At 39.8% G+C, this 26,667-nt stretch overlaps 1 protein-coding gene across 1 annotated transcript; it reads right to left on the minus strand.

The window, feature by feature from the left end:
* Window position 1: 1 nt before the first annotated feature.
* Window positions 2-25,690, minus strand: mybpc2b (myosin binding protein Cb). Its single transcript, XM_071519408.1, has 28 exons — window positions 25,569-25,690; window positions 18,795-18,812; window positions 11,649-11,717; window positions 11,256-11,404; window positions 10,978-11,095; window positions 10,816-10,864; window positions 10,530-10,589; window positions 10,231-10,397; window positions 9,816-9,948; window positions 8,999-9,123; window positions 8,710-8,815; window positions 8,166-8,335; window positions 7,258-7,423; window positions 6,953-7,059; window positions 6,831-6,860; window positions 6,546-6,688; window positions 5,577-5,736; window positions 5,245-5,349; window positions 4,886-5,074; window positions 4,581-4,715; window positions 4,163-4,330; window positions 3,548-3,636; window positions 2,850-3,045; window positions 2,272-2,411; window positions 1,366-1,525; window positions 1,000-1,136; window positions 503-689; window positions 2-138 (listed from the first exon to the last, which is right to left on the minus strand). The coding sequence occupies exons 1-28, from the start codon at window positions 25,588-25,590 to the stop codon at window positions 110-112; spliced, it is 3,327 nt and encodes a 1,108-aa protein (XP_071375509.1). The 5' UTR covers window positions 25,591-25,690; the 3' UTR covers window positions 2-109.
* Window positions 25,691-26,667: the final 977 nt, after the last annotated feature.

Below are 26,667 nucleotides of genomic sequence, written 5' to 3' on the forward strand. Positions count from 1 at the left end.
AAGACATCAAGTACATTTTATTTGATGTTCTCTTGACAGTATGTACATACTGACATTCACTGTCATTCATTTGGTTCATATCATTTGACATTCTTTGCTGTTCGGTTTCTCACTTGTCCTTGCCGGGGTCTGTGGCAGCTGTGGGAGGACAGGACAGAGATTAGTGTTAGGCATTATTGATGTGAGTCCAAACACAGTAACAAGTATAGTGTAGTAATGCATTTGGGAGGGATCAAGGTACCTTGTCCATATTCACATTCAAACAATTCACCAACTCTGTGCCATTGTCATCATACAGTCAACTTTCAACTTTGACTGTACAATAAAATAATCAATATCAACTACTATATAATCACCTGAATACAGAACAACAAAAGAGTGACACCTTGGTTGTAGAGCCACTCATATCTACCACTGCTCTTCCTCCTCCTCCTCCTTCGTCATCCCTCCCCTCTCACTCTCCTGACTTCCCTCCCTCTCCTTCTCGCCCCTCGGTCCTTACTGCGGATCTCCAGCTTGCACTCCACTTCGTCCTGGCCCAGCTCGTTGACGGCCATGCAGGAGTATTTGCCCCCGTCAAAGGAGCTCGGCTTGCGGATGTTAAGGGTCAGCACCCCCTGGTTGTTCTGCATCAAGTACTTGGGATCCCCGCCAATGATCATCTTGTTCTTCATCCAGGTGATCTTAGGCTAGGATGGACAGAACCAATTGAAAAAGTGAGATTAAGAGATAATCAGGTACAATAAATCAGACCCACATTGTCAGATAAGAGACAAATGCAGATTTCAAATTGGGCAGTAGCAGTTTAGCATTTTTTTTTTCATGCTAATATTTGTCCTGAACTGGCTGGTGCTTTGACCTTTGATAAGAAAAGGTAAGTAGGTCTGTACAAATGGCAATTCAAGTCCCTCTTGGAGAAAACCCAAGACTTGAATGTGTTTACGAGCCTCCAGCTGCAAATCACTCTGCACCCCAGGCTGCTCTAGCGTGCACATGTACCTTGGGTGAGCCTCGGACAGCGCAGCTGATGGCGGTGCTGTAACCGGCCACCACAGATCTGTCGACCAGGGGTTGTGTGAACTTGGGCACACAGGTCGTGTCCTTCTCCTTGTAGGGGGGAGGTTTGTATTGCAGGCCTAGGGAGGAGGAGGGGAGCAAGAGGGGGGGCGGGGGGGCAAGGTTAGCCAAACACCATAAATCAGTGGTGAGAGGTCGGTCATTTCACACTTGACAGCTCCAGCGCATGACACGTATGAATAGCAGTTATTGGAGAACATATGTGTTGATAACATCATCCACACAGGAAACCAATGCTACAAAAATACACACAGACACACATATGAACACACATGCACAGTCTCACACCTGTCTTGGCGATGGTAGCGGTGTTCTTGCTGAGGCAGGGATCCTCACTCAGACCGCAGAGGTTTTCGCTGTAGACGCGGAACATGTACTCATTGCCCATGATCAGATCTGAAGCTGTGCAGTTTGTCCGTCTGTTGTGCTCATAAATAGTGAACCACTCCTGGAGAGATAAAGAAAGACAGACAGAGAGTTTGACACATATTCTGTTACATTTCCCATACCACTATTTTGAGTTGTGGAAAACTCAGGATGAGAGAGTGGTAGTTTGACAGTTTATTCAGCCTGCACTTTGGGAGCCAAGGAACTCAAAATCTGGATGATTACACAGAGTTTTATAGTATTGAATATTCATGATTATATTAATACAGATAGAATATAATAAAGGTATTGGTCAAAAAGTATAAGGTCATATGAACCAGACTGAACAACCAATGATAATTATAGTTCTAGCACTAACAAGAGGTGACCACCCTCTGCTAGAAGACAACAATTATTTTGTCAAGGCCATTTGTTATCTATGAGATTTGGGCATTTGCACATTCCAAGCTCACAGTTCAGTGAGGAACACACAAGATGTTACTTTAAAGTTTAATCTTATAATGAGCAGATTCAGTATTCTTGAGTTTTAGGCACTTAAGGTGTAAATATGGGTCAAATGTTACATATTAAGTGAGCATATAGGAATGTTGCTTAGTATAGGTACTTTTCCATTTCTTCCTCAACAGAGTGAAGAGTACAGAGTAATGCAATGGCACAGTACTGTATAAACCAAGCTTCAGTCTCAAACAGTGGTGGGTTTGTGGTAATCTCTGCGTAACTAGCTAGACCACTGAGACACAGGGACTGGATTATCCAGGTTAGGGGTGATCTAGCTTTGAATTCTTCCCTCCCTCCTTCCTCTCTCACATTGGTCTTCTTGTCTGCCTTCTGGATGGTGTAACCAGTGATTTCACAGTTGCCATCGTCCTTGGGGGGATCCCACTCCAGCGCTGCGTTGAAGCCCCACACATCTGTCACCCTCACCTTCAGAGGAGGCCCGGGCTTCTCTGTTTGGATAAAAGTAAAAGTCTCATCCAATGCACTCACAATCTATGTCTTTCAGCTAACTATGTGCTATACATTTAAAAAATAATTATATTTACGATGATATTCTGGCATTTGGAAGGCAAATGTAAATGTACTTTAACAGTGTTAAAGGAAAAATCCACACTTGGATGTTCTGGATGTTATGCAAGGTACATCACAAACAGCTGTTTGTTTAAGTATTTTAAGGTGTATTTTTTTCTTTAAAGGATAAAATTTGTTAAATGAATACTCCTCAATGGAAGAACCACCAACACAGTTTTACCATATAGGAACAACATATGCCATTTGGTGGATGCTTTTATCCAACGAGCCTTATAGCACCACGAGTGCATGTATTTTTATCAATGGGTGGCCCCAGTCAGAATCAACTTTTCTTTTGAATCCCAGCCGTTTATTACCAACAATCCTCATGTTAATGGAGGCCCTGTCTTCCATGTTCTCGATCTGTAGAACCAGCTCATAAATTCCAGAGTGATCTCTCTCTGCTGAGCGGATGAAGAGGATGCTGTCCACGTTGGAGTTACGGACGCCGGCCATCTTTTCATCAATGGGCTTGCCATCTTTGTACCATGTTGCAGTAGGGCGTGGTTTACCCTATGACACACAAAGATGATACATTGTTCAGGATACAACAGTTGCTAAAGAGAGAAAAATTTGATCTTTACAGACTGGATCCTTTATATTGAGAGGTAATTTTTTTTTTAGTGTTTTGGAAATGAACTCGTCACTTGTCACATGCCTCTCTGATCATGAATTTTACAGATGCTAAGCAGCAGAAAGGCTGAACGCTGCCTTGTCAAAGAGAGGCTCTCATTAAAGTGGCATGGGGTATGAAATGGGTACCCACACATTGTAGGAAAAAGTAATATAAAACATAAAAATATTTTTTCTAACATTTAAAAATAATGAATAGATTATTTGGTTTTGCAATTGTCATTAAAATTGAAGATTTTGCTTTTTACTACCTAATTGCCTAATTTTACTACCTACCTAACCTAAGCTACCTATTTCAAGCCATAATTAATTAGTCGAAGCACACAATTTCATCAGTGGAACAGATCCGAAGCCCCTGCACTGCAGCGAGTCCATCTCTAACCTGGAAGGGGATGGTCAGGTTGATCTTGTCTCCAACTCTCCTGATGTATTTGGTTCTCAGATCACGAGGAAGGCGGATCTTGGGCAGCTCTAAAATAGGAGACACACTGTATGACACTATGAAGGCACAAAGAGTTGCAAGCATATGCAAACCTTGACAATAAATTGAGAAAGTACTGATCACCACAACAAACCTCTCCTCACCCAAGTCTACTAAATATATTGAAATTCTACAAAAGTCGATATATCTTATCTTTATTTTTAAAACCTCAGCTAAGTTGACTCAAACAAGACCTGACTTGATTAATCTCATAAGTCTGTTTCTGGTCTCAAAAGCAGATCTTGGTCCAATAGTAGTTGGTAATAATTCTTTCTGTATTTTTTAAACCTGCCAGGAGTAGCAGATGGGTGGGGTTTACTGCATCAGGACAATTCAGATAGTGTCAGGCAAGTTGTCGGCCACACTCAAATACACTAAATTACTTTTCAAATACTTTCCTGTAATTGTCTAAACTTTCTGATGTGGCAAACTTTGTGTTAAAGTAAACCATAAAATATTTGGAGGTACTTTTGGGCTCATGTCTGCTCAAAGGAAGGCTACCCCGGGATGACTTACCCACGATCTCGCGGATGGTGACGGGCTGCGACAGTGTAGCAGGGGGGCTGCGTCCAGCAATGTTCTTAGCCACCACCCTGAAGTTGATCTTCTCTCCCACGGGGAGGCCGCGAACCATGTAACCCTGCCTCTCACAAAGATCCTTGTTTGCCACCACCCACTCTGTGTCTACAATGAAAGGAAATTACATGCAACAAATCACAGTGAATCTTTCTTTCCTTTAATATTTCACATTTTGGCCATTAATTCTGTTAACTTAGCTTCTTGGAATGTATTATTTTTTGATTTGATACACTGCAGCAGTTGAAAAAATATCCATAAATTACATATAGATTTGAGAGTACTATTTAAATGCCCATGAATGTTCAGTGTATCTTATTGTAAGTGAAATGTAGTCTTAGCATTATGGTCTTATTACCTCCTTCCTTGCAGTATTCAATAATATAGCCATCCAGGCCTCCAGCTCCTATCCTGTCTGGGGCAAACCACTTCAGGGTGCATGTGTTGTTCGTCACGTCATGCACCACCAGACGTGTTGGCTCACTAGTCGGGGCTGAGGGTCAGAGAGAGAGAGGGAGGCAAGAGAATCACTGGGTTGGCTGAAGAAAGGTAATGTACAAAGGAAGGGACAGAGACAAGCTGAGAAATAGTTTTTTTTTAAATCGCTGCACGAGTAAAAGGCAGAAAATCCCCCACAAGTCGAAAGATGGCTGAGATACCCACCAATAGGCATGAAGGGTTTGGAGCTGAGGCTGGGCGGAGACAAGCCAATGCTGTTGACAGCAAACACCCTCATCTCATAGAGCACGCCCTCAATCATCCTCTTAGCCTCGTACGTGGTCGAATCATATACATCAAAGTTGAGCTTTGTCCATCTGGACGACCCTTTCTTCTTCCTCTCCATGAGATAGCCTGATGGACGGATGGGAGGGAAGACAGAGTGAGCATGAACATGGGAGAGAGGAACTATATTTTAATACTGATAGAATACTTAGATTTAGATGAACTCTTTTTTTAGAAGATTAATTAATATCCTATATGCTTGAATATGCAAAAACTTGGAGACAAAACCCATTGTTTACCTTTGATTGGTGCACCGCCATCAAATTTGGGTGGCTCCCAGGTGATGGTGGCACAGTCCTCTCCCACTGAGTTGCACTTGACATGCTCGGGGGGGTCGGGCACATCTAAAACACATAAAACCATTAACTCAAATCAGCGAAATTTAAATTAGATCTAAAGCAATTTGAATTTTAAATAAGCTTAAATTAACATTTAAGCGTTTAATTAATATTCAGTATCATATTAACTGTCTTGTAAACCAAAAGGCACATCAGTCAGTGACAATTGCTCCGACATTATATTACAACTTTCTTTCCTTCAACTTTCTTTTACCAGTACAGTCTTCACTCACCTACAATCTTCACAAACAGCACAGCCTTGTCCTCTCCAGCAGGGTTGGTGACACAGATGGTGTAGTTGCCCTCATCCTCCCTCTCTGCTCCCTCTATGACGAAGCAACTCAAGTCCTTCCTGGACTCCACCCTCACGCGCCCTTCGGTGGCTGTGATTGGCTAACAAACAGGAAATCATCGTCATGAGGTGTAGTTGCACAAGTAACATTGCCCGAGTACATCTGCTATTATATGCTAAAGATTCAATCCACAACTTCATCTTGAGTAAAAACTATGTTGCTCATGCCGTCCTGTTATTGTGGGTGACGTTATTCCTCCATGTCCTCCAGTCCTTATTGGAGTTTACTTCTACAAACATTTCTTGGACGCAGAGCTACTCTGGAGGCAGAAATCATCTCATTGGTTGAGTTAACCTCAGTGGGCGGAGCCAAAGAACCACTGTTTTTTCTGGCATAGTAACGTTACTGAAGCCAGTGAAAAAGACAAGGCCGGGTGAGAGAGGAAGAAGCTAATGTTATAAAGCCTAGCACTCTTGCTACTAACTAAAAAAAGCAATCTAGCCATAGGCTACTAAGTTATGTAGGTTAGTTAGTTAGCCTAGCTGACCTTTCAAGTTCAAACTAGCCATACTGGTCTATACCTGGGTAAGATAGTTAGCTAGCTGCTGATCTTCAAAGATAATGAATGCTATGATCATGAATGAATAAAAAAATAAGTCTATTTTTTATTTACAGTTTGACCAATGAGATAATTTCTGCCTCCAGAGCAGCTCTGCCTCCGATAAATGATTTTAGAACTAAAACTCCAATCTGCTATGTGCGCACACATGGCTTTTTAGTTAGAAATGTCCACCAAATGGTACATGTGACGTTGATAGCACATTGATGTTGGTTGTGTAAAATAATATTTTCAACCTGCACATCATTTTATAATGAGCAATATTGTCCCTTTCTGTGTTGTGTCCTTACTTGATCTCCCTTTGACCAGACAACAGTAGGTGCTGGCTCCCCGGTGATCTCCACATCCAGACGGAGCTTGTTACCCGCCACAACAATGATGGTGTTTTGGGAGACCATGTTGCCAGTGGTGTCCAGGTGGATCTTGGGAGGATCTTGTCAATGTACAGAGCATGAATGGAGAGAGAGAGTATACATGTATCTTTTAGGATATGAACTAGATAAGATGCCAAATATATTTATATAAAAAAAGAGATTTTAATAATTTGCGCACTGAAGTAGTTCAAGGCTACCTACCTTGTCTGGGCACATAGTCGATCTTGATTTCTGTTTTGAGAGAAAAAAGTGTTAATATTATGCAGTCTGATGATGATAATACATCCACGGTAGTATCTTTGTAATCATTCTGTCTTTCTCACCCAAAAAGTTGAGTTTGGCAGAAAGAGATAGGGCATATCCATCGGGAATAAATGTGTAGTCTCCTGCATCCTCTGGCTTCACATCATTAATAACCAGCTTATGGAACCTGAAACAAGCAATGGAGAAGATCTGATGGAGGAAACATGAAATTTACTGCCTTTTCTGACTCATGAAATACTGGAAAGACACTGATTAGATAAACAAAAAATGTGTTTCTTATAGTATGGAGATTTGACACTTTTCTGAGGTTTGAGAAATATTCCACAAATTGCCTTCAAGCTATATATGTGCCGAACGCCCGTACCTTCCAACATGAGTCATTTTGATGCGGTCACTTGCCAAGACCTCCACACCGTCTTTGAACCACTTCCCTGTCACCTTGTCATCAGACACCTCACACTTGAACACAGCCTGGTCTGTTGCCTTGACCGTCAGATCAGCAATGTCCTGCAACACTTCCAGTTCCTTTTCTGCATAAGACATTGGAGCCCACAGGAGAAAAGATCAGGCAGGAAAGAGAGGAACAGATAAAGAGCGTAAAAGTAGGGAGAGAGGGAGGAAACATCTAGACAACCGCTGCCATGAGCCATTAATTTGTTTACAGAGACTGGTATTAGGCCCTTGGGCCACCACTGCAATTTAGCTGCATCCACTGCACTAAACAGCATAGAATTAAATGACTGAAAACACAGATTAAACAGACTGTAATAAAAATCTAAGCCTATGTATTGGTGTACCATCTTTGCACTGCAAACAAATCACCATCTTAACAAGTCATTTAGTCTATTATTGAGTGAAAAAATCTGCCATAGATAATTTCATTTGTTTCCAATGCAAATCAATTTGTTTCAAGAATTTTGTAGAATTAAGTTTAATTTTCTTGATAGTAGTGCAGTGATCTGCCTTATTCTGACTCAAGATACTACTCATTTGTAGAGAATTCCTGAAATTGCATTGGAAACAAGCAGTGTTATCTCACCTCATTGGCAGAATTTTTCTCGTTTTAAGAAAAATAAGATTTGCATTTTGAATATGAGACTAAATGACTTGTTAAGATGGATGTGTTTTGCAGTGTGATTTGCATTTGCAACGCAGCAGACATCATTAAACCTAAGAATATGTTTTTTAACCTCCCCAAACACTCAAACACAAACCCACTGAGTGAATGCAATAATACTAAAATAATAAAAATTCCTCTCAAAAGTGTGGTACCTTCCACTTCCACCTCTCCTTTGGTATGCCCCCCATTGGTCCAGGCGTGGTACATTCCAATATCCTCCAGGGTCGCCTCCTGGATGATGAGTGTGTGCTTCTTCCCGTCTTTCTTAAAGCGATACTTTGTTGCATGTGTATCTCTGTGAAGTTCCTGGTCCTCAAAGAACCTTAAAAAAGCATAAAAATGAGCATGTATCTCTTGTCAACATGTCAATGCAAAATTTTTAATACACAATAGTAATTATTTAGTATTCGTAAGAGCTTGTCGTCAAGCGGAGGGCTCCATGTACACTAGCAACTTGTGAAATGAGAAGCAAGTAAAGATAAAAACATTTTTGTGTGATTAGACAGCAGTCATGAAAGCCAACAACTGTACAGTGTGTAACTATTAAAACTTTTAGAGAAAAGGAAGTTTTGCGACTTTCTGTTTTGCTTCCTGAGGGGATTAAAGCTGTAGCCTGTTAGTGGATCCAAGCTTTACTGAGCGATGTGCTGTAAAACTGAGAGCGGATATCAATAAATAACTGGAATGTTTACTGACCACATGACATGGGCACCCTCCTCAGACACCTCAATCTCAAACTCCACTCTCTCTCCCACAACCACGTGGTAGTCATCCATCAGCTTGGTGATGGTCACAGGGGGCTCTGTGCGGAACAGCAGGGCGTTAAAATGTATGAATGTCCAACTTTCCTTGTCACAAATTTATGCATATCAGCACAGAAACTTAATGCTAATGCCACATGGGATTACAAATTGTCAGTAATTGCTAGTCATCTGTCATATCAGATGAGCGCTGTTGATGAACTGTCAAAGAAGAGATGGTGCACCTTTGACAAACACCTCTGTGAAACACTTGTCCTCCCCAACCACACACTCATAGGCAGCGTCGTCAGCCAGGGTCGTCCTATTGATGGTTAGCGTTCTGATGTTCCCATTCTCCTCCATGATGTACCTTGCAAAGTGACAGACAGTTAAGAGGTCAAACAGAGTGTTAAAGTGCTACTATATCAAGCTGTGGGCTGTGGGACCGCAATGGAAATAAGTCATGTGACTTTATTGCGATGAATTTTAGTACTGTATGTACATTTGTATATGGTATTTTAATTTATCGAATAAAGTCAGTCAATCAATCAACAGTGGCAAAGGGTGGCTACTTTAAAGAATCTAAAATATAAGATAGTTTTGATTTGTTTCCATTTGTGTTATTTCATAGTTTTGATGTCTTTACTATTATTCTAAAATGTGGAAAATAGTAAAATAAAGAAAAATGTGTGCAAACTTTTGACTGGTAGTGTATGGACCATTAAATTCAAACTTGAGAGGTCTTTGTCCAAGGGGGGTTTCTGCATGGGGCGTGAGATGTCTTGGCAGCATGACTTGCTTGCCCCTCTGAAAGGCTAACTATGACCTCCTATAAATAAAAGTGTTGATGGCAGCGCCGTTTGAAAATATGACGTTGTGGCACAAATAATTTTAGCTTGATATTTTTAAAACGCCGCCTAAGTCCCATCTTAGATACAGCCCAGCGCTACTGTCTAATTAGGCAAATATCTTGTATGGAGCTTAATGTGGTGAAAAAAAGACACTGAAAAAGGTACATGTGAACCATCAAGAGTTCATGTGTTTGTGCTTGTATGCAGGTACTTGGCTGAGGGTTTGATCTCCTGTCCGTTCTTCAGCCATTTGACCTGGACATTGGGGTCGACCACCTCACACTTCAAAACAATCTTCTTTCCCTTCTCCACTGAATAGCAAGATTCGAGCTTTGTCAGGAAAGCTGAGGGCGCAAACAGACAGTAAGCAAAATATTATGCTTTGATAGTACTATAGGTATTCGCTACTGTACAATTCATCCCTATTACAATCCTTCCGCCATCCTCTCCCCCTTTCATGTCCTCCTTCCTCTTGCCTGCTCTTCACCTCCTCTGATGTCCTTCCCTCTCCTCCTCCCCTGTGGTACTGCAAAAATCTCACCTCCTCATTCATTTCCCTGCGTCTTCCCCTTTACCCCTCCTCTACCGCTTCTCCTCCCTTCGCTTCTCGTTCCGGCCCGACTTACCCTCGCTATGCTTGGGCTCAACTTTCATCTTCTTCAAACGTTTCAGCATGCCCCTCAGGTCAGTGATGCCATACTCAAAGGCGATCTTCTCATACTCGCTGGGATGAGCACTCTTAAGCAATTCCCACACGTCTATCTGTGGTTTCTCCTCTTCAGGTTTCTTCCTCCTGTCAGTCAAGGAAAAGAGGCAACGTGTTCCGTCATAGAGCGGCAAAAAGGATTTTCCAAATGGTGACAATCATACTGTCAGTGATTCATCAGTGCTTGATACTTTGGCAACCAAACAACACTCATCTTACTTCTTAGTGGCCTTTAGCAAAGCACTGAAATCCAGATCTCCCTCATCCTCTCCAGCATCCCTATATGTGTATGGAAACAAAGTTCAGTGCAATCCAGATGAAGCATACCTTCTCTACATGACGCAACACTAAGTTCACAAAATTCTGATATCACACCTGTGCTGACAGACACTTTCACACATATGCACTTGAAGACATTATAAATAGCACACAATTTTACACATGCGCACACACACACACATTACACCACTGAGACAAACTGAAACACAAACCACAATGCACTTACGCTCTCTTGAAGGCAGACAAAATATCCGTGTGCTCCTCCTGGTGCGCAGCTGAAACGAGAGAAGTTGCAGAGAAGGCACATTAGTTCCCGGATCAGTTCGAAACATCAGCTCCGTATGGGATCTGAGGCAGCGTGACCGGGCCGGTGTCTGTTTTCACTCACTCTCTATGGAAACCTCAAAGGTGGTGCTGTCACACTTGTCTTTGGCTGTCACCTCGCACCTGTAGCCCCCAGCATCACCAGGGACCACTTTGATGATCTTCATTTCATAAGTATAGATCTAAGGGGGAAGATTCGGTAGTTATTTTGGAAGGAAGAGGGTCAGGGTCACAAGGAACATAATATGCAAGTATGTATTTCTCTCTCTCTCTTGCACACACACACACACACACACACACACACACACACACACACAAATGCATACATCATAGTGCGCACACCTTGGTATTTCTGTCATAGGTTTCTTTGAACTGCAGATGTTTCCCGGCCTTGCTGCCAAGGTCCAGCCACTTGCCCTTCAGCCATTTCATGGTTGGCTTCCTTGTCAGGGTGGTTGAGTCAACCTTGGCTATTATAGTGACATCCGACCCTGCCAGTCACAAAAAAACCAACAAGCAAACAAATAAGCAAAAACAAAAATCAGTAAGTTTGTATGATGAACCACAGGTCCGACTCAAATCATGTAATTAGGTTATATAGTAATGATGGCTCGGTTCCCTTTCCACGTAGGCAATTCACTATTCTATCTATCTATCTATCTATCTATCTATCTATCTATCTATCTATCTATCTATCTATCTATCTATATATCTATCCAGACTTGTGTGTACAACCTGCAACAGCGACTACGCTCTCTGGGGGCTTCTCCACAAAGAGCCCAGTGAGCTCAGTCTTCTCAGGCTCTGAAAGGAAGGACAAAAAAAAATTAGTTCACTTATTCTATTCGATCGATTTTGAAGGATTAATCTAACACCACATTTAGATAAACACTCACAGCCTACAAATGGCATCGACATCATCCACGGTGTGCAACAAACCAAAAACGCAAAGGAGAAAACAAAATACTCAGGCGTTTTTATGAACGATCTGAATAAACTATTTGGCACTGAGATTTTGATGGTATATACACAAACAGACACAGAATTGCAATCTGAAAAGTTCCTAATCAAACCTGTACACACAGATTGTGTATATCATCAAACATTCCAACCACCAAATGAAAAACCAACAGCATTTTGCAGCAGTTGAAGGGACACAATGTAAACCAGGGCCGACATGGGCGCATAATCGATTTCCTCTCTCAGCTGTAGCTGTTAAGTGCCTCTGTGATTTATTGTTATGATAAACAAATGTTGAATGAAATCACTTAACCGTGTAAAATTAGCTTTAGTCAACACTATATCAGAGCTATAAATGAAAAAAACAGTTGCATCATTGCAGAGTGTTTGTTGCTCTTGCTTTCAAATGATTAAGTTTTTACTCGCTGTAATTACATTTCTTTTTTTTAGCACAATTAGCCTCTTTTCTGCTTTCTGGGTGGAATTGCGATTGTTTCCAGATAACATTAGCAATATATAAAGCACTATGTCAATTCTTAATCCACATGTATCTCCAAAGCTTTCCCTTCTCAACACATAAAACATCTGCCTTTAGTGATATCATCCCTGTATACTGTAACTGCTGAAATTCCTATCGGTCCCCTCTAGTGCTTCTGTGCTTTCTGTTTTTGATAGAACCCATATCTATCAAAGCTGTTCCAACACAAGGAATTGTGAAATTCAAAATCAAGGTAAAGTACAAATCCACCCTATGATCGTATGATAGTTTCTATGCACTGAATGAAGTTACTATGGGATACTGAGGTGGAAATAAAAGTGTATTTTCTGCTCCAGAAGTGTTAGAGAGGTAATAGATATAAAGTTAATTTGGATGTAAAAAAAAACATACTACTTTTACAGAAAATCAATGTCCTTATTCATTGTCAATGGAGCAGTGACAAGGTTTTTCTCCTCCTGACATCACAGATCAGAGTCTTGATCATCTGGTTTCTGACTTTGTGGCAGAGTTGTTCATATTAAGAAAACTGAAATGTCCAAAATCATAACCTAACGGGAATTATGTTTTAGAGTTTTGGCTTTGGAAATCTTGATGATTTATTAATACAGCCCATATCTAGAATAAGACCATTGTATTGACACACAACTAACTGTGACGCTTCTATACAACAACTGAACACAAATTCATCTCAACGACAAAGTGCTCCATGTCCTCGGCTCCAAAAACAGTCAAGGCCAAGCGGATACCAGAGCAATGTGGAGCTATCATATCTGCAGGCAAGCAAAAGTTCCCGTGATATATAATCGCATCAGCAAAGTATCATTCCCAAATGGGAGGCGGTACCCCATAATGTGCCAATGAGTTCCAGCAAATCCAGCAAGTGCACCTGTCGATCTCCATACATCACCACTATCTCACCATCACTACTGTATAGCAGCTCAAGCTCAAATTCAAGCCAGGATTTAGCCTTCAATCCCTTCACATCTATACACAAGGCACAATTTGCTGCCAATAACATCTTACAGACATGAATACCATACAGTCTATTAACATGTTTTCCTCACTGGGAATAACTGGCCTTAACGATCCTGATTTGTGAATTATTCAAACGGGGGAAAAAAATAATTCCATGTGGATCTTCCATTTGGACCAACCAATCAGAAACAAAACATCTTCACTCAGAACAATATTTGAATTATTAACTCCATAACAACAAATAGGATACATACAAATTGCATTTCATAACACGACATCCCCATGCGATCAACAGTCACAGTCCTGAACTGTGCTTTCAGCTCGCCCTCACCCTCCTCAGCTGAGAACAATAAATACCCCCATTTAGCATATGGAAGTATAACAATTCACTGTTATACTGTACCATAAGTCAGTATAAACACATGAGGTGAAACAAGGCAATGGAAGAATTATTACAGAATTACTATTATCATTCTGTAGAATTATTACATTATTAAACCACACAGTGAAAAGCATTCAAAATGGGCTTCTACTTATCGTGGAGGTAAGATCATAACTGTTAACAGTCAAAATATAAAGTAATCAGATTTTTTGATTACTGCACTTTTAATCACCAGACTTGGGACACATTATTATTTGAAATTGCTTTGATTACTTTCTGTTGGACTGATCTCGCCAGGCAGTGCTTGTCACAAAGGAGCCAATTAGTTTACCCCATACAGAGCATGTGAATCCCATCCATCCTGCGCTCCAGGCAGCCTAAAAAAACATTGAAGTGGGATTTAAATGAAATTTTGTTTAGAATTATTTTTGTATACATGCATTTAAAGTGTGTATCAAAGTTTGTTTGTTGCATTTCCTTCTCTAAGAATCTCTTCAAGAAACCATAAGGGTGAAATACATAATGCAACAGCAGATAAATGATACCAACAGTGCTGTGTGAGAGAAAGGGTGCACAGTTTGCTCTCAGGACATTCAAAGTTTTCGCATTTGTTATTTGAGAACTCAACACTAGTTTCCTTTTAACATTAGTTAGCAATGCTAGTGTAAGTCTCTCTCCAGGCCATCCAAACGAGTCTGCAGTTGGCCACATAATGATAAGCAATCCCCCCACACAGAACACAACACCCCCATGGGTATGGCTTTAAATGGCCTTGTAATGATAAGCACTTCCCACACACTGCACAGAAATTCCTCTCTAATGGACCCACTGACTGCACACTCAACATGGGACAATACCCAAACTGGAGTCAGAACTGGACCAAACAAAACAAAGTAAAAGTGATGGCTGTGGTGTGTCAGGGAGAGCCTCTTCCTTGAATATGGGGCATGTAAAAATGTGTTGTTTGCCCCTGGGTAACAAAAATAATATCAACAAGATAGGGGGGAAAGGGTTGCACAGACGATTCCAAAAAAGAACAGGATAGAGATGAGCCTGATTTTAGATTTATTCAGATGCCCTTTTGAATGCTGGCTCGTCAGGTGATTGTGTGCAACATCTTGACAGCGTGACTTTTTAGTGACAGTGGATCTAGAGGATGCCAGCTTTCATATTCCAAATATCCCTTGTCACAAGCAATTGCATGAGATTTGCCCTTTGAGTCATAGAGTTTCTGAAACCGCCCTTTGGTCTGGCCCGAGCTCCAAGGACATTTTCCAAGTGCAAGTCGACAGTGATGTCATTAAACAAGAAGTATTTGTGCTTTTTAGACTGTTTGCTTCTGGATCACACTACATGGCTGTGATACACACCCAGACTCTAATAGACCATCAGATAAAAGAAGAGACATGGTCTGGTATACTGCATACCTGTGCAGTTTGGAGCCTTATATTTTGACTTCTCTGAGTTCTTGGGTGACTGCAGCCTGCTTGAGCTCCCCTCTCAGTTTCCTACAGCACAAATGTTCAGTTGGGGGGAAACTATATAAGTGTGATTATGTCAGAGGTTACTTGGTATGTTAGCAGCAGCAGCTGCTGTTGTTCCTCCAGGGCTGTTACACATGAACACAGCTGTGTTTCCACTCTCATTGTTTTAACTGCCAAAGGGGCAGAAGCAAGAGAGAACTGGTATCACAGCTCACAGAAGTGTTGGGCAGCACTCTTCCCATGGAAAAACAAATTCTTCTTAGCAGAAGGAGCACGGAAAGCACGATTTGTCAGTGTTGTGTCTGGTGGCATAAAGGGATGCCACTACATTTGGTTGGGGGACAGTGGTAGAGGACAGAGCGGTGAATGAGACTTTAACAGAGTCAGAGCCACTTTTTCCTCATTCAGAAACATTTGACTGCACTATCAGTCTGGGCCTCACATGTCAATCATACTGAAGAGTTCAGACTCTTTGTGTGTTTTTTGACACAGCCGACTCTCAGGCTAGTTGTAGGCTAGAGATGTGGCTAATCAGGTACTACCAGAGAAGTTGCAAGCCACTTCAGCTAGGGGTGCTGCTGCTTCATGGGTGGTTGGTTCTGTAGAGGATATGGGAAGCAGGGCCTGTAGACAGGTAGACATTGGTGTAGCAGCTTGTTGAATATGACAGTTTTTATATCTCTTTGGTGATACTGAGTGGATGATTGGAAGAACTGTAATTCTATTTCATAGCCACAGTTCTCTATACGGAGCAAATGAAACATCATGGCCTCGCATTCAGTTCCCAACCTGGCAATGTTTTTGTTTCAAGACAGTGCCCAGCCAAACTTTGCTTTTTTCTTTTTTAAGCATTTTTTCATATTTTAATTTCAGTCCAAATTTAAGTAGTCAAAATTATTTCAAATAAAAATGGACCCAAGTCAGCTAAACACTTCATAATATTATGTGACATCCTGACCAGCACATAATACCCAAGAATTATACACAGCATTATATGTTATAGACACGCAGATCATGCTCTTGGAGGGGGAAAAGTAAACTGTCCGATAGAGATGACACTGTTTCTCTTACCATCCTCTCCAGAATCTGAATCTGTGGCGAACAAGGAAGCAAACTTAACTGAAAAAAGCAGCTAGGAAGCAAATGCTTGACGTTGCACGAGACATGATATACAGTGGCAGTAGAAACTGATAACAATGTAATAAACATCCCAGAACATGGACAAAGAGAACAGAAACAGAAAAATCATGCAACATCAAATTTTATAAAAATCCACAAAAAATCCAATCCACCTTGAGTTAAGCTGAATAGCATTTTCCTTTTATAAAGTTTAGTGTTACTGCATGCCAAACATAAACAAATAAATAAGTGGATATAGAACATACAGACACCAGAAGTGAGCATACAGTATATTGTTGTATACTGTACTTGGAAACACAACAGTAAATAAAAAACAAGCTGCAAATAAAAATCATGTATAGATGTATAAAATACAAAGGCATTCACATGTGAAATGGTATAAAACTGTGCCATAACAGTGTTAGCAGTCATTGACCTTTATACTGATATAGTATATTTATTCAGAAAAATATGGATGGAGGACATTAATTACGCAAATTCCTTTGTATTAGCATAAAAAAACGGTAGATATGGAAATGCTTTTGTTTTACACACATTATAAAGAATACATATTAACATAACACAGAGCACTGGAAACAAACTTGAAGAATCTTTTGAATTAAATGCTACAACATACAACATTCATGCACAGAATTTTCACACAGTTTGGCACATGTATGTACTCATATCTGGGAATACATTACATAGATGTACAACGTATTATATACATATATATGTATATATATATATTAGATACATTAAATCAGTACATTCAACATATACTGCTCTCCCTTACCTCCGTCTGTAGGTGGTGTATCTAAAAAAAATGGATGACAATTAGCTTGAATCCCATTATACTGAAAAATACTCTCTATGTATTTATTTCGTTATAATTCATATCATTGGCGAGTCAGTATACAGTGTGTAGCATATTCCCTGACATTAAGAGGCCCTTACCATTTTGTTCTGGCTGTGCTTCAGCTGAGCAAATAGTAGATATCATTAACTGATTGTTAACAGAAACGTGACGTGACCGGGACAACATTCAACTTAGGAATGCCACAAACACAACATCTAAACTTCATCAAACCTCAATCAAACTTAATCAAAATGCAAAGACAGAGAACAGATACAGATATTCCCTCACACTTTCCACATGCCTACAGTAAAATGTAAACCAAAGCCATTTTTAAGAAAAAGTAATCACAGATTTGGAAATTACATCCACTTGCAATTATTGCAGCTAAATCAGTGTATATCAAAACCCACACAGATGCCTTGCATGAACTTAGACTTTCTCTTTATACACACAGACCATTTCTCTTCAGTCCAAAACCATACATGCTAACGAAATACACTCACAGTCTCTTCAATGACAACAACAACAACAAAACGGAAAGGAATATCAATTCACGTTAGTCTCTTCATCAATAGACAACAACAACAGAATGGAAAGGAACATGGATTCACGTGATGCTGTGATGAACATACATGTGCAGACAGGCTTGTTGCATTTATAAATATCACCCTAAGAGGCTTCAGTTCACTTCAGTTATGTCTGGCATTAGACAATTCCAGTGCAATTAGCAAAACATTTTTCCTCTTACCCTCCTCTGTAAGTGCTGCTTCAGCTAAAATGAGTGAAGCATACTGTAAACTAGCCAAGAAATCCATACACACTGAATCAAAGTGGCATAATAGCCTTTTGCCTTATCCTCTTCAGCAGCTTCATGATGTAATTCGTACAGTAATTACTCAAGCCATTATCTATACCAAAACCACTTCTTCCATATTATTAAGACAATTACCCTGATTGATTAGTTCAAATTCATTTTACAACACTCAATTCAACTCAAACACACTCTGTCACATATTATAACACAAGTCACACCAAGTTGTGCTCCCTCACCCTCTTCAGCTGGCGTTTCCGTGGCTAAAATTAGTGGATTTTAATTAGAAACAGCAAATGAAAAGCAATATCATGGTAGCCCTTTGGAAAAATAGATTTTCAAACACACTTCAACAGCTGAGCAAATACATGTCATCAGTGTGAAACACATAAAATCCAGACGACATCACATGACCGCACTCAAACTTGGCTTTGTGGACACCGCATCACACCACATATTTTTCCCATTGCACCCTCTGGCTGTTGCTACATCAGTTAAAGTCAGTTGAGTAAAGGGCTTCAATAAACAGCTAATGAACAGTACATTTCCCACCCTAATATTCAAAATTACTGATGAAAATGCGTGTCTATAAAAGTACAATTCATGAAAAAAGGACTGGTGCATGCCGATTACAAACTCTCAGAAGGGAGAGCCTGTTCTTTTGTTGTTACATAGGCAGTTGACATGTATGTAAACGAATGTGAAAATGTGAGAGTTATAATCAAGTCACTATGTGGTAATGTAAAGCACACAAAAGGTCAGTAGGCCATTGCTGTAGTGCAGCTGACTTACCCCCCCCCTCCGGTTTCGCTGAAAAATAGAAACAGGAAAAGAAAAAAAAAAGAATTAGAAACATGCATTAGACATACAGTACATTTGTATAAGATTAGAGATACTAACAACATATTGTTTCTGACAACGCTTTGCTTTTAAATCTTTTGATAATGTCCGACGATTCATTCACTTCCATGTTTAATTTCAAGGTAACTTGGAGGTTTACAGTCCCTAATCTTTCCTAATTTAAAGAGAGGGAGGATCATGAACCACGCATGGAACATTTTAACCGTACTTAGTTTACAATATTTATCTAGCTGTTTGTCTGCAACAGATGGTCTTAATATAAATAAGTTATTTCAGGTATGTTTACTTTAGAGTATATCTGATTTCATAGTGTAGCTAGTCATCTTGGACCGTAAATCTAGAATACAACCTTCCAAGTAAGATGACTTTAAAATGCACTTTAAACTGTCCACCCTTGGAATTTGTATGAGGTTGCATAGCCCATGGCATATATTCCTTGAAACTGATATCGCACCCTAAATTTCAGTGACCTCAGGGGTCATTTTATCACCTGGATATTTCAGAAATGGACCAGACTATCTTTGTTGGTTGCCAACACTCATTTCTTTGGCTAAACTGGAGCTTCGCAGGGGGAGGGCAAAAGGTCTCAGTTTGTTACCCAGGAGTGTGGAGTGCTGTCAGTGTATTGGCCGAGTCTTAAATCTGGTAAAAGAAAAATTCATATCTGAAATAGATGCATATTATATACCCAACTGCCCAAGTGTCTCTCTGGGGTCGACTGCATTACTGCAATGGCTGGAAAAGGCCAGGGATGGTGTCTTATGACCTTGCTGAAGTCATGCCAGTTCTCTTGAGCTGCCCACTGTTTCCTTGAATAGTCTGATTTGACCTCTGCTTCACTGTTCAGCTATGGTTTGTGGAAAATTCTTGCTAAAATAGGTGTTATGAAATAACTTGACTTTCAATTCAAAACAATTCTTAAATTTCTTCATAATGTTTGTAATTTGTTATAATTCCCTTTTTTCATTTGCATATTTTAGGACAGACTGGGTTTAGCTGGGTGCTCCTGCAAACAGGCCAGTTGACTCAAGTTACATCTTAAAGGAATATTCAATTTAGTTTTAACATGACCGCCATGAAAACCAGAATATAAACTAATCACCAAGATTGGATGCAGCTGGACGAGTTTATAGCGTTCAGATTTTACATCCAATTCATTGGAATGAGGCCACAGAAATAGCCTGAAAACTGACATTTAACACATTTGTGAACAGATTCAACAACAGATCCCGCTACTGTGATTTTCAGCTGACGTTTGGTCATATTTTTTAGAGCATAATTTTCGCCAAATAGCATTTTTATTGATAGAGGAGAACATAGTGGAGGGATACATGCCTTTGCTATGTTCGGTCAAGTGCCAAATAACCCCCGTGTTAAAACTAAGAGGAATATTGCTTTAAATACCATTGTATTTAATAAAACATTTTGCATTTTCATAATTTATCATTTAATAACATATGATGTGCTGCAACTGAGCTTATATTATGAGTGTACATCTGTATTTATCCCACATGATTTCTTAAAAGTTAATATTATGTCCCTAAACTCTGAGTAACAAATATCTCAGAGAAATAGACCATAGCCCATTACCTTGTAGGTGCAGATATTGCAATATCCTACAATATGAGAGTATTTGCTAGTATACCAAGCACATTGCCACCCGCTGCACATACTAAAACTCTGGTGGAAATACTCCTTACCCCCCGTCAGAGGACATAACACTGTGCTGAGTGTAAATCTGTATCAGCGTCTGCTAAGTCATATCAGCTTGGGTTGAGAATCTTGATCATCTTCAACAAGTTCATGATAAAAATAGAGCAATGAACCTCTGAACTGTTGTTCCCCACAGTCTGAATGTTTCCTTCAGAAAGTGTCTTGTCTGTGGTTTCCCACGTCTTGGCAAATATTTCAGAGTTGTGGGTAGATGTGTAGCTGATGCAGTTTGGCGAGTCATGCTTGTTAGTAACCTGCTTGTCAGAATTGGATTTGCTCTGAGACCATGCAAGCTGCTATGTGATCTGACAGGATCTTGAGCCATACCTACCAATGCTTATCCCAACATGCTTAATTTCTGCTAATATTCTATACTATTAAAAATGACAATTCTTCAGAGGTTCTTTGGCATCAGAGGGAACTCTCTTGGTCCTTTTGTAGAGACTTTGGGTATCATTTTGTTACAACAGTAAAGGAAAACAAGCTCTTTTTAGATCTACATTGACATTTGGCCTTATTTATTTTTAGCTTATTTTTAAGATTGCAATGAGTCATGGCTTTGGTTTGTGTTTGGTAGAGGTTTATCTACCTGTCAGGCAGACATAGTTTATCATGAATGACAGCTTAGTTTACTACATGTTTAATGTCCAAGACATAAAGACAGGTGTCAAGTAACCTGACCTTGTCAAACCTCTACGAATCACTGGGTCCCTCTTGACAGCATGCAACAATGTTGATAAAGAGGTCTTGACACTATATTTGTATGTACACAGTGGTTTGCATGTATCTTCAATTTGCAAACAAATATAGCAAGACCTTTTACCTCCATCCATTAGAGCACAGGTATTCTTAACGTTAGTTTTATTCTGTGTGGAGTACCAGGTGGGAGGAGTGTGGCATATAGGTCAGTACAATATGTGTGAGTTTAAACAATCAAAGGAAAGTATTTGAAAAGCTGTTCAGTACAATTTTCTGACAACTAACCTGGCTGCTCCGAATACTAAATATGATTTGCAACCCAGGTCTGAACTCTCAATTTATATAACGTCAACCTGGCATTATGGTTGTTATTAAAAAGTAAAGTATAAAGTAAAGTATTCAACTGGAAAGAATAATGATTGTAAATTAGCTAGTTAGTTAACATGTCAGTTGACTGTATGGATGTGAAATCATGATGGGGTTAAAAGTTAAAAGTGTCACTCTTCATCACTGATGTAGATTGATGCCATATTTGCCAATTTTTGGATAATATAATTATGTCATGATCCCCAATTAGCAGAATGATGAAGCAAAAATTCTATTGTAGATACACATATACATACACATACACACTGTATATCATCTATCATCTCAGCGTTGCACAGAGAAACTGATATACTCAGCAGGCTATATTTAGTGGGCAGCATGCTATCCAGCACTAATGTAATGTGACCATACACAGCAAACAACCCAACTGTCTTATAAGGCTACATCTGGGGGAATAATCCAGCCTCATTGTAAATCATTCCTATTTAATATGACAGTCTTGACGATAGGATTTACTAATGGCAGACAAGTCATAGGCTTCCTCCTAGAGAAACTATACTTAACTCGGAATTGAATAAGGAAGTGGTGATGGAGAGGTTATCATCTGGAGTTGTTGTCATATAGTTATGACAGAAAGAGTAGAGAACAAAGACCAAGTATAGTCATAAAATATGGAGGTCTGACTCTCATCCATGTATGACAGAAATTTCCTTTTTTAGTGCAATATGAAAGAGCAGCAAACAATTCATTTCACATAGCATGCTCAGTGTTCCCTACAGATTTTATACAAATTAGTCAACAAAAATAACAATAAACATTGTTTTTTCCTGAAGGGAAGAGATTATTTAATTATTTCATTTCCAAGTATCTGTATCCTGAAATAGACGAACACTGCTGGGGGTCGGGGGAAACTTCAGAGAGCGGTTTCAGTTTAACGTGTCCTCATGATGTTTCGGCAGGTCGCAATGATGAAAGGAATTATGACCATGAATCATGCTTCCATCCACCTCCGCCCCTCACACCCACTGACTAGTAAACTGTCATCTGTGATTGAACACAGTGGAGCTACATCAAATTGGGAAGGGAGCGCCAGGCCTGCTGACCAGAGTGAGGGAACTGTCTGGAAGAAAGTGAAAGATTACATAATGATTTATCTCAGTTAAGATTGCAAACGGGTTACACTAAAACCTGATACGCTTGGGTGTGTGATATGTTATGAACTTATGAGGGGAAAAAAACAAAGTGGAAAAGATCAGGGGTTACGGCCAATTATTTTTAGCAGTTAGTTGGGGGGGGTGCAGGGTGGGGGTGCAGGGTGGGGGGGTATCCCTGGCATTGGTTTAAAGAAGGAAATGAAGCACGGAGCATGGCTGCTAACTGAATGACCGTTGAAGACTGTTTATCATCTCTTCTTGAGTGTTAACAGAGAAACAATTCATATTTGGTATAACAAAAAAAAAAACGATAACACAAAATAAGTCCCGGGTGAAGCATCTTGCTTAAGAATATTTTGCAAAGACACATATTGTTACTGAACTCTTCATAATCCTCCATTTCTTCCTATCAAATATTATTTTCAGTATGCAAATCAAAAGGTGTAAGTTATAATTTGGAGAGGAGCTGGTTATTTGAGCCCTGTAGTCAAATATTAGCTGTTGAGTTGGACTTGGACTCAGAGAGTGATGGGTGGGGCAGACATACAGTAAGCAAAGTGGAATCGTATCCATATTACATGGAAAAACTCCCTAGCTGCATATGGCAAATAAACATAGTGCCTGGTTATGTTTCTGGGACAAAAATAAAAAAGGGACAGGCAGGAAAAGATGGAGAGAAGGACAGATGAAGGAATAGAAAGAGCAGAATTAGGTGTAATACCCAATGTAACAAGTACAGATAAGGCCATTATATTCAATAACAAAGCCTAGCAGGATAAATCAAGGTTGAAGTATGATATAGATGTTTGAGAAGCTAAACCATGTTACCATGACATGACCTTGGTCTGTAAAACTCAACTCCCTCTCACATTCTCATCCTCTACTGCAGTCTCTTCATGTCTTATCTTAGGTTACTGTCAGTACAGTGATTTAGAGCCACGGGTCAAAATGGCTCATCATAGGTGAAAGAAGACAGGAAACAATATACTAAAAACTATCCTTCATCTGAGAGTGCCGAGTGTAATTATTTCTACCTTGGTATCAAAAATATGCTTTTTGTGTTATGTTGTTATATCAGTAAAAATAGTGTCATCTTATCAACTCAGACTCTACCTCAGATAGCCTATATTATGTCAAGACAAGTCAAGTGATTGTGAAGCCATTTGATTGTCTGTCATTGTTTAGCATGGACAGTGTTAAAAAAAATTAGCTTTTTACATAGCTAATTTATCTTTGAGAATACACTTTGGCGCTTTTTACTATAGGGTCAGGGTTATGGCTGTTGTTTATATACTGATGTTGCATTTTGATGAGTCAAGAACTTCCATGTGCTAATTCAGAGCTAAATGTAGGATACAAATGCTAATAATTCCTCAATCATTGGAGAAAAAAAAAGTACACAAAACTTAAACATTTTTAGGTGTTAGCTAGCATGAAACATAGCAAACTGGTCTGACCTATACAGCTAAACAAACACGTATAGCTAACAGGACGTTAGCTATACTGTTAGCAGCATTGGCAGCATTCCAGTTCAGTAAAGAAGTTGCTTCCTGGACTGATGCCATTGGGCAACTTAATCCCAGTGATGTCATACCAAGAAGCCGCAGCCTTTACATGTGATAATTTAAAGCCTTTCAAGAATTCTTTACTGACAGGACAGGTAGACAAGTAAGCAAAATGCCTGTCTTCATGAGATGTGAAACGTAATCATGTTAGCAACTGAAATTTCAGTATGACTACGAAATTAGTTGTGAATTGTAAGTAACACAAGTACTGCAGCCATAACTGCATCAGCATGTCTTTACACTTTTGAATCTTCATCGGTATGTTAAAGTTTTGGCTATTGTGCCCCAATGTTATTTCGTTATCAGCTTTTTTGTCTAATTCTACAATTCTAATTTTGTCTGTTCTACAGTGCTGTAAGAATTATTACTTTAGCTGCAAAGAACATAACTTTGAACATAAAATTGGCTGAACATACTATTTGCACTCTCTGATATTAGTCACAGTGTTTGATGAGGTCATCTGAGTTTGTTGTCCTCACTTGGGCGGCAGTTGGGCAGCAGTATACCTTTGCAGTAAATATCTAGATCACATGGAGGTTTAATTGCCAAGACTGACAGAGTTGCGAGTTTGAACCCCCTGGAGCTCATTAGTGCTCCCTCAGCAAGCCAGACTCCCACTGGACGTTAAACCAATCCACCTCCATCCCTACTTTATAGATTTTACCATCTGTTCATGTTTCTATCTTCTTCTACAGTAGGCGTCATACTTTTCCCTAGTTACAGAATTTTCATTTCTTCTCCAAAACCACATACTTTTTCTCTCATCAGCTCACCTCTAACGGAGGTACAAACATCTATTTCTTGAAGTAAATGAACTTTTACATGATAAGACTTTTTATCATATACTATGCAATTGATCATTTTAATTTCTGCCATTTCCTAGCTTGTTATTGAGCGTATTTATTCTAGCAAAAAGTTTTATCATCATCGGAATATGACATCTTACACATCAATCTGCTAGATTAGGATGGATAAATTCAGACTTTTTCAACGCATCTTTTTCTTCTTTGACTTTTGTACAGAGTAGCAATTGAGCGCAATTCTATAGGATTGTCTACCAAACATGTTAGATGTTAATGTCTGTAGCATCCTTGAATATTTACTGCTGTACAAACTGCATGCTACTATATCTTCCTGACACCTACAACTAAACAAGTCTACCAGTTTCAAGCATCAACCTCGCCTCTGAAATCCTGTCTTCAGACTGATCAAAATTAATTATCCTGTCCCAAAAAGTATCTGCATACCTGCATCAGGAGCCTCGGGCATGGTTATTCCAGTGTCTTCTCTTTGCGGCTTGAAGACTGAGGGCTTGCAGTGCTTATTCCTTTTATTTCTCCCCCCTCTCTCTGTTATTCAAAGCTCTCTTGGCACTCAAGTCACTCACACCCACCAGTGAGCAAGAGGGCACAGATGAGGGAGAAGAAGAAGCAGTCACTTGACACCCTTGAAGAGATCAAGGAGTGAAGCACCCAAAGTGAGTGTGATAAGACGGAGAGACAAGAGGTTGAGGTGGTGGTGAAAGAGGTCTCATTCATTTACCAAGAGATTGATGGACTGACTAAACCCGTTAGGCAGTTCCGATGTTCGGTGCAGAACCGCAGAATGCTCTGAGATGACCAATATAATAAACACATTTCTGACTCTTTATCTAGCACCATGTGGACCAAACCAATCTTGCAGCCGAGACTCATAAAAAGACCTGGATTAAGCACTGCAAATAGTTTTTATGGTTTATTTTAGCACACATCACTTGCTGCTGTACTACATGTGTGGGGTTGGCTGTATACGGTGTATACGGTTGAAAGACGGTGAAATTTGCACAATTACAAGAAAGTATTGAAAAGTTTAGAAATTTAGTATACTGTCTGTGACCAATACCTGACATACGTGACACTATCTGAACTGTATTACTGTAATGCGGTCCACCCCACCCAGTTGGTACTCTAAGCATAGGTTCAAAAAATCTTAGGTTTGATTAAGACTGATTGATGAGGAAAATATGACCGAAAGTAGGGCAACTTACTTTGTTTTTATCCTCCTCTGAATATAATTTCACAATCATATGGTATCCAGTGGTATAAAATGTTGTACGCTGCTACACAATATATTCACATGCGACTGTGTGTTGTCTTGTATTAAATCATTTTTGATCCTTGTTGTTTAATCTTTTAATTCAAAGAGTCCCGAGGTCCAAAACACTGGTTGGTTACCCAAATGCTTCCAAGGCCATATTTGTAGCAAGAAAGCGGATCGAAAGCCAAACTTAAATGGTCAGCCGGCCAGCTAGTGCGCTGCTCTTAGGTTACTCTGTGCAGCAGATTCTGCCCCCTGTTCACTGGTGAA

The sequence above is a fragment of the Centroberyx affinis genome, unplaced genomic scaffold, assembly GCF_046629955.1.
Source record: "Centroberyx affinis isolate AG114_WGS23_722 - 3 ecotype Tasmania unplaced genomic scaffold, CSIRO-AGI_Caff_v1 ptg000697l_1, whole genome shotgun sequence".
Classification (NCBI taxonomy): Eukaryota; Metazoa; Chordata; class Actinopteri; order Beryciformes; family Berycidae; genus Centroberyx; species Centroberyx affinis.

Coding starts and splice junctions, on each gene's coding strand:
- mybpc2b (XM_071519408.1), bottom strand. CDS start 25,590: ATGCCCGAGGCTCCTGATGCAG. Junction 6,689..6,830: donor CGACTATGTGCCCAGACAAG/GTAGGTAGCCTT, acceptor TACATTGACAAG/ATCCTCCCAAGATCCACCTG. Junction 1,526..2,271: donor AGGCAGACAAGAAGACCAAT/GTGAGAGAGGAA, acceptor TTATCTCTCCAG/GAGTGGTTCACTATTTATGA.